The following is a 9096-nucleotide window of genomic DNA, read 5'->3' on the forward strand; positions in this document are numbered from 1 at the left end:
ATTGAAATACTCGGAAGAGTACAAGAGGGTGTTCCTAGACAGAGACAGAACAAAATCAGAACGACAGCAGCTGAGGGAGAGGACAAAAAAGCGAAAGGAGCTAGGAAAAGAGACAAGGAGGGAACCAGCAGAGGTCAGTCAGAGCAGGACAGAACAGCAAGGGCAAGCACACACACAACTACTCTCAGAACCACACAACCTATCACACCATCCCAACACACCCTACAATCCATACCCACAGCCTCCACCCAACACCAAGCTATAGAACCCCACAGTATGCCACCAGGTCTCCCACCCTCACAGGCCCCCCAAACCACAGTGTTGGAAAGGAAACTGAAGGTATGGTACACAAACGCTGATGGAATAACAAATAAGTGGGAGGAGTGGCAAGAAAGAGTCAAAGAAGCATCACCGGACATCATAGCTCTCACAGAAACCAAGCTTACAGGTATGATAACAGATGCCATCTTTCCAACGGGATACCAAATCCTGAGGAAAGACAGAGGGAACAGGGGGGGTGGAGGAGTGGCGTTGCTGATCAAAAATCGCTGGAATTTTGATGAGCTGGAGAGAGAAGATAGCGGAGAAGAAAGTGATTACATAGTGGGAACACTTCACTCTGGAGGTCCCAAGGTGGTAATAGCAGTGATGTATAACCCACCACAGAACAGCAGGAGGCCAAGGCAAGAGTACGACGAGAGCAATAGAGCGATGGTTGACACACTGGCTAGAGTGGCCAGAAGAGCTCATGCATGCAGGGCAAAGCTCCTGATCATGGGTGACTTTAACCACAAGGAGATAGATTGGGAGAACTTGGACCCACATGGGGGCCAAGATACTTGGAGGGCTAAGATGATGGAGGTGGTACTGGAGAACTTCATGTACCAACACGTAAGGGACACTACAAGAGAGAGAGGAGAGGATGAACCAGCAAGGCTGGACTTAGTATTCACCTTCAGTAGTGCAGATATCGAGGACATCACATATGAAAGACCCCTTGGGGCCAGTGACCATGTGGTTGTAAGCTTCGAATACACAGTAGAGCTACAAGTGGAGGGAGAAGCAGGAAGGCCAGGACGAATGAAGCCAAACTACAAGAAAGGGGACTACACAGGAATGAGGAACTACCTGAACGGGGTTCAGTGGGACAGAGAACTGGCAGGGAAACCAGTTAATGAGATGATGGAATATGTAGCAATAAAATGCAAGGAGGCTGAGGAGAGGTTTGTACCCAAGGGTAACAGGAGTAATGAAAAAGCCAGGATGAGCCCATGGTTTACCCAAAGGTGCAGGGAGGCAAAAACCAAGTGTGCTAGGGAATGGAAGAAATATAGAAGGCAAAGGACCCAGGAGAATAAGGAGAACAGTCGTAGAGCCAGAAATGAATATGCACAGATAAGAAGGGAGGCCCAAAGACAATATGAAAATGACATAGCAGCGAAAGCCAAATCTGACCCGAAACTGTTGTACAGCCACATCAGGAGGAAAACAACAGTCAAGGACCAGGTAATCAGGCTAAGGAAGGAAGGAGGAGAGACAACAGGAAATGACCGGGAAGTATGTGAAGAACTCAACAAGAGATTCAAAGAAGTGTTCACAGAGGAGACAGAAGGGACTCCAGAAAGACGGAGAGGTGGGGCACACCACCAAGTGCTGGACACAGTGCACACAACCGAGGAAGAAGTGAAGAGGCTTCTGAGTGAGCTAGATACCTCAAAGGCAATGGGGCCAGATAACATCTCCCCATGGGTATTGAGAGAGGGAGCAGAGGCGCTATGTGTACCCCTAACAACAATATTCAATACATCTATCGAAACAGGGAGATTGCCTGAGGCATGGAAGACAGCAAATGTAGTCCCAATCTTTAAAAAAGGAGACAGACATGAAGCATTAAACTACAGACCAGTGTCACTGACATGTATAGTATGCAAAATCATGGAGAAGATTATCAGGAGAAGAGTGGTGGAACACCTAGAAAGGAATGATCTCATCAACAGCAGCCAGCATGGTTTCAGGGACGGGAAATCCTGTGTCACAAACCTACTGGAGTTCTATGACATGGTGACAGCAGTAAGACAAGAGAGAGAGGGGTGGGTGGATTGCATTTTCTTGGACTGCAAGAAGGCGTTTGACACAGTTCCACACAAGAGATTGGTGCAAAAACTGGAGGACCAAGCAGGGATAACAGGGAAGGCACTACAATGGATCAGGGAATACTTGTCAGGAAGACAGCAGCGAGTCATGGTACGTGGCGAGGTGTCAGAGTGGGCACCTGTGACCAGCGGGGTCCCGCAGGGGTCAGTCCTAGGACCAGTGCTGTTTCTGGTATTTGTGAACGACATGACGGAAGGAATAGACTCTGAGGTGTCCCTGTTTGCAGATGACGTGAAGTTGATGAGAAGAATACACTCGATCGAAGACCAGGCAGAACTACAAAGGGATCTGGACAGGCTGCAGAACTGGTCCAGCAATTGGCTCCTGGAGTTCAATCCCACCAAGTGCAAAGTCATGAAGATTGGGGAAGGGCAAAGAAGGCCGCAGACGGAGTACAGTCTAGGGGGTCAGAGACTACAAACCTCACTCAAGGAAAAAGATCTTGGGGTGAGTATAACACCAGGCACATCTCCTGAAGCGCACATCAACCAAATAACTGCTGCAGCATATGGGCGCCTAGCAAACCTCAGAACAGCATTCCGACATCTTAATAAGGAATCGTTCAGGACCCTGTACACCGTATACGTTAGGCCCATATTGGAGTATGCGGCACCAGTTTGGAACCCACACCTAGCCAAGCACGTAAAGAAACTAGAGAAAGTGCAAAGGTTTGCAACAAGACTAGTCCCAGAGCTAAGAGGTATGTCCTACGAGGAGAGGTTAAGGGAAATCAACCTGACGACACTGGAGGACAGGAGAGATAGGGGGGACATGATAACGACATACAAAATACTGAGAGGAATTGACAAGGTGGACAAAAACAGGATGTTCCAGAGATTGGACACAGTAACAAGGGGACACAGTTGGAAGCTAAAGACACAGATGAATCACAGGGATGTTAGGAAGTATTTCTTCAGCCACAGAGTAGTCAGTAAGTGGAATAGTTTGGGAAGCGATGTAGTGGAGGCAGGATCCATACATAGCTTTAAGCAGAGGTACGATAAAGCTCACGGCTCAGGGAGAGTGACCTAGTAGCGATCAGTGAAGAGGCGGGGCCAGGAGCTCGGACTCGACCCCCGCAACCTCAACTAGGTGAGTACAACTAGGTGAGTACACACACGAGACCTGGACAGACTGGACACCTGGTCCAGCAAATGGCTTCTCGAATTTAATCCTGCCAAATACAAAGTCATGAAGATAGGGGAAGGGCACAGAAGACCACAGACAGAGTATAGGCTAGGTGGCCAAAGACTGCAAACCTCACTCAAGGAGAAAGATCTTGGGGTGAGTATAACACCGAGCATGTCTCCGGAAGCACACATCAATCAGATAACTGCTGCAGCATATGGGCGCCTGGCAAACCTGAGAACAGCATTCCGATACCTTAGTAAGGAATCGTTCAAGACACTGTACACCGTGTATGTCAGGCCCATACTGGAGTATGCAGCACCTGTTTGGAACCCGCACTTGATAAAGCACGTCAAGAAACTAGAGAAAGTACAAAGGTTTGCGACAAGGTTAGTTCCAGAGCTAAGGGGAATGTCCTATGAAGAAAGATTAAGGGAAATCGGCCTGACGACACTGGAGGACAGGAGGGTCAGGGGAGACATGATAACGACATATAAAATACTGCGTGGAATAGACAAGGTGGACAAAGACAGGATGTTCCAGGGAGGGGACACAGAAACAAGATGCCACAATTGGAAGTTGAAGACACAAATGAGTCAGAGAGATATTAGGAAGTATTTCTTCAGTCATAGAGTTGTAAGGCAGTGGAATAGCCTAGAAAATGACGTAGTGGAGGCAGGAACCATACACAGTTTTAAGACGAGGTTTGATAAAGCTCATGGAGCGGGGAGAGAGAGGGCCCAGTAGCAACCGGTGAAGAGGCGGGGCCAGGAGCTAAGACTCGACCCCTGCAACCACAAATAGGTGAGTACACACACACACACATCCACACACACACACACATACACACACACACACACACACACACACACACACACACACACACACACACACACATCCACACACACACATCCACACACACACACACACACACACACACACACACACACACACACACACACACACACACACACACACACACTCACACACACACACACACACACACACACACACACACACACACACACACACACACACACACTCACTCACTCACACACACACACACACACACACACACACACACACACACACACACACACACACATTAACACTGTGTTAGCACACTCCCCCCACACACACACGCACGCACGCACACACACGTGTTGGTGTGTGTGTGTGTACTCACCTAATTGTAGTTGCAGGGGTCGAGACTCAGCTCCTGGCCCCGGCTCTTCACTGATCGCTACTAGGTCCTCTCTCTGCTTCCTGAGCTTTGTCATATCTCGTCTTAAAGATACATATGGCTCCTGCCTTCACTACTTCACTTGCTAGGCTATTCCACTTCCTGACGACTCTATACTTCCTAACATCCCTGTGACTCGTCTGAGTCTTCAGATTCCAATTGTGACCCCTTGTTTCTGTGTCCCCTCTCTGGAACATCTTGTCTCTGTCCACCTTATCTATTCCCCGCAGTATCTTGTATGTCGTTATCATGTCTCCCCTGACCCTTCTGTCCTCCAGTGTCGTCAGGCCAATATCCCTCAACCTTTCATCGTAGGACATTCCCCTGAGCTCTAGAACTAACCTTGTTGCAAACCTTTGTACTTTCTCTAACTTCTTGGCGTGCTTGACCAGGTGTGGGTTCCAAACTGGTGCTGTATACTCCAGTATGGGCCTAACGTACACAGTGTACAGTGTCTTGAACGATTCCTTATTAAGGTATCGGAACGCTATTCTCAGGTCTGCCAGGCGCCCATATGCTGCAGCAGTTATCTGGTTGATATGTGCCTCCGGAGACGTGCTCGGTGTTATGGTCACCCCAAGAGCTTTCTCCTTGAGTGAGGTTTGTAGTCTTTGTGCACTTAGCCTATACTCTGCGGTCTTCTTTGCCCTTCCCCAATCTTCATGACTCTGCATTTGGCAGGGTTGAATTCGAGAAGCCAGTTTCTGGACCAGGTGTCCAGTCTGTCCAGGTCCCTTTGTAGTCCTGCCTGATCCTTATCCGATTTAATATTCTCATCAACTTCACATCATCTGCGAACAGGGACACTTCAGAGACTATCCCTTCCATCATGTCATTCACATATATCAAAAATAGCACTGGTCCTAGAACTGACCCCTGTGGGACCCCGCTCGTCACAGGCGCCCACTGTGATACCTCTTCACGTGTGTGTGTGCATTTATGTAGAAGTAATGTCAGTTCAAGACTTCCATTTTGCCCCAAAACATGTCTCAAGAGTTGTGTCGGATGGAATAAACAGCTGTAACATCCATAGTGACCATGTTTAAGAGAAATGTGAGTTAGTGCAGGAGTGGGAAAGCGGAGACTAAAGTAAATTTGTGTGACACAACTGACGGGTGACAAGTCCGTGGCAGCGGAATGGCACGGGAGGGGCCAGGGAGTCTGTGTTCTTGGTGGCACATCGGGAAGGAACATAAAGTTAGACTATGTATATACAGGACTCAATCTTTGCTGGATTCAGCGCCTTCTCCAAGCCAGTTTCTTTGCATATCGTAATGCTGTGGCATAATTAAAATATCTAATATACTATGAAGGTCGTAGCCCGCCACCTGATCGAGTATTACAATCAATGTTTACCAGGAAAAATACCTGCTTCTAGGCTTAGCGGTGGTAATCTCATTTTTTTACCGTCTCAATTTTAAATAAAATTTTGCAAGGCTGAGGGAATTTTTACCTCCTCTTCTACAGTCTTCCGTTTATAACCTTGTATTGTATTGATAAAGCCAATGGATGGCGAAACGTCTAAAAAATAAAGATACAAAAATGTTGCACACGTGTCTAATTTATCAACTAATCATTAAACTGGAAATGAAAACCCACACCACCTTTCGGTCTGTCCTGATCTATTATCAAATTTGCACCATCATTAGACATAATAATGGTTCAGGAAGGCCCGAAACGTCTAATTTTTATCAATATTATTTATCTTACTTTGTATTTACCTACAGGTGGTTCCGGCCCCTGGGTGAGCATTATAATTAATATTTACTTCTCTCTTGTTTTCCAACAGTAGGTTCCGGCCCCTGATCGAGCGTTCCCCTGGTCTCTTCTTCCCACCTCACCTGCCAAGTCCACTGGCCTCCCACCTCTTCCCTCACCTCAAGGGTACGTCACACATCTCTTCTGGAGGTCACTTCAAAACGATACAACATTTGCACAATTGACTCACTTGAGTATAAAACTCTTGTTTTTAGGCTCATCTTCAATGGAAGATAGAGTTTTAGTGCAAAGCAAATCTGGGAAATGGGATCAAAAGCCCTTCGTCAGCTTCCTTGCACCCTCTGAAAAGTCCTGAGTTCCAAGATAAATTATGGACAGGCCTTACACGTCGCTTCTAATGATCCTTCTCACACTTTAATTTTATGGATGAAGAGCACTTACAAGTAGGAGCACTCAGGTAACTCAGCCACAACTATAACATTGATTGTATAGTAAGATATACTGGGAGTTCAAGTTTTTGTAATGTATCGAACATTGCGCTTATGTATAATAATATCATACGAAATAATAATAATATTTTTATTTCTACAAGTACATGTACAAGGTATACAGGCCTAGCTGACATCAATGACATAATTCTATAAAAAAAGTCGCTTGTTATGCAGAGCATTTCGGGCAAATTAGGTCAATTTTGTCCCCAGGATGCGACCCGCACCAGCCGACTAACACCCAGGCACCCATTTTACTGATAGGTGAACATGGACAACTGGTGTAAGGAAAGACCCCAATGTTTTTACCCTTTCCGGGAATCGAACCCGGACACTCAGCGTGTGAAGCGAGAGCTTTGCCTACCAGGCTACGAGCCATATTTTATTTATTAAAGTTTGTGATACTTGACTACTGAAATAATCAAGGATGGAGATATCATTGACGTGTCCACTGTAACGTATTATTTTAACGTGGTATATTAACTCCTAGGATGAGTGGCACCACTCAATATTGTCTTTATAGTGGAATGCTTATTTACTGGATGAGTGACACCGTCCAGCCAGTACAGTCTTAATGACTGTATGTTCACTTAAAGGATGAGTGACACCTTGTCCCAAGGTATGAGTGACACTCACACCTTCGCACAAAATCTAAACATTTCAAAACTAATATGTGACTTTGGTCCTCCTCAGGGTTCCCCGGACTGTGCTCCTGCTGTCCCATCAAGCCGCCTTCCTTCAGCCCGCTCTCCTCGCTCGGATCCACTTCACTGGCTAATCCGTTATCGTCGTTGACCAATCAGACACCTTCCCTCGCCTCTCTAGCCAGTCAAACCCCACCGTCGCTAGCTTCGCTAGCCAATCAGACACCACTGGCTTCCTTGAGCAGTGACCCGCGAAGTTCAAGTGTAGCAGAGCTTCGTCGGAAGGCTCAAGAGCACTCAGCAGCGGTGTTGCAGAGCCTTCACGCAGCTTCCCTTCATAATTTGCACCAGTCCCTTCACCAGTCCTCGGCACTCAATATTGAGAATCTCCTCAAAAATGATTCCCCAGTCCCGGCGGACAGGGAAAACTCGCAGTAGTAGTGGTAGCAGTAGCAGTAGTATTAGTAGTAGTAAGGGTGTTACTACTCAGTGACAGATATTGCTACTCTCTTAGCTCCTTGTAATGCGGATTTGATATTAGCCAAATGATTTTCATGCATTTTAAATGGCAAGTAGCCATTACTGACTGCACAGTAAACATACCAAAGATATTATCAATGCTGTTATATATAATAGCGAGGAATGTATTCGAGAAATGTGTGTGTGTGTGTGTTAAATGCATGATAGTCTACTAGTTTAGAAGATTTAAAAAATTTTAAATATACAATAAGCGAATCAAATTTGTGTCTTTGGATGGCACAGTGTGAGGTCACACTAGAACATTTTTCAAAGCTGCACCACAACAAGGATCTTAGAGAGTACGTGTTAGTGTTTCCAGTACTGTGACAAACTACCTTTTTTTATTTTTACCTTTTGCATTTTATGCGACACAAAATGTTTATGATAATATGTGATTAAGAAATGCACGTTCGTAAGTTCTGCTAGTGACAACCAAGTGTGGCCAGTACCAGGAGCGGCACACGTGTATAGTTATACCTGATGCTCACACCAGAAAGTATGCTACAAGTACTAGCTTGTACCACCAGACTCGAATCTCGCAAAAATCATCTGCTAATACTGTGGGTGGGAAAAGCTGACAGAATAGTTTATGAGACAGATGTTTCAAAAAATGATCCCAATTCCCGTCAAATTTATCATTATATAGGGCAGGAAATGAGGATAAGGGTAAACCGAAATAACTCAGTATGCCCAGGATTTCGAAAGAATAATGAAAAAGTGAAGTGAGTCAGTGTGGCCATATAATACTATGGCATACTTTACATAGGCCTCCTGTGTGCGTTACCACACCATCTCATGGCAAACATGGCAATAATATATATTTAATAGAGTAAGCTAGACAATGGAAGAATTTTTAGTAACTGGAAAAGTTGCTAAACACTTTAGATATTGTATAAAATATGGAATATGTTTAACTAATAATGATATCTAAATTTGTTGTTTAGAAAAATTATATATACCTTCATTGTATATTAGATATTTTAATTATGCCACAGCATTACGATATGCAAAGAAACTGGCTTGGAGAAGGCGCTGAATCCAGCAAAGATTGAGCCCTGTATATACATAGTCTAACTTTATGTTCCTTCCCGATGTGCCACCAAGAACACAGACTCCCTGGCCCCTCCCGTGTCATTCCGCTGCCACGGACTTGTTACCCGTCAATTGTGTCACACAAATCTACTTTAGTCTACGCTCTCCC

General features: G+C 45.5%; 1 protein-coding gene across 1 annotated transcript in view; it reads left to right on the forward strand.

Moving 5' to 3' along the window:
* The window catches only part of Drgx (Dorsal root ganglia homeobox), a 338644-nt gene extending 329915 nt beyond the window's left edge, over positions 1-8729 (forward strand). The window contains exons 8-9 of the mRNA XM_070090738.1: positions 6315-6409; positions 7426-8729. Coding sequence (XP_069946839.1) covers positions 6315-6409; positions 7426-7814 — 484 coding nt within the window. The 3' untranslated portion in view covers positions 7815-8729. The remainder of the gene's footprint in view (positions 1-6314; positions 6410-7425) is intronic.
* The last annotated feature ends 367 nt before the right edge of the window (positions 8730-9096 follow it).

Source organism: Cherax quadricarinatus, chromosome 32 (assembly GCF_038502225.1).
Source record: "Cherax quadricarinatus isolate ZL_2023a chromosome 32, ASM3850222v1, whole genome shotgun sequence".
Lineage (NCBI taxonomy): Eukaryota > Metazoa > Arthropoda > Malacostraca > Decapoda > Parastacidae > Cherax > Cherax quadricarinatus.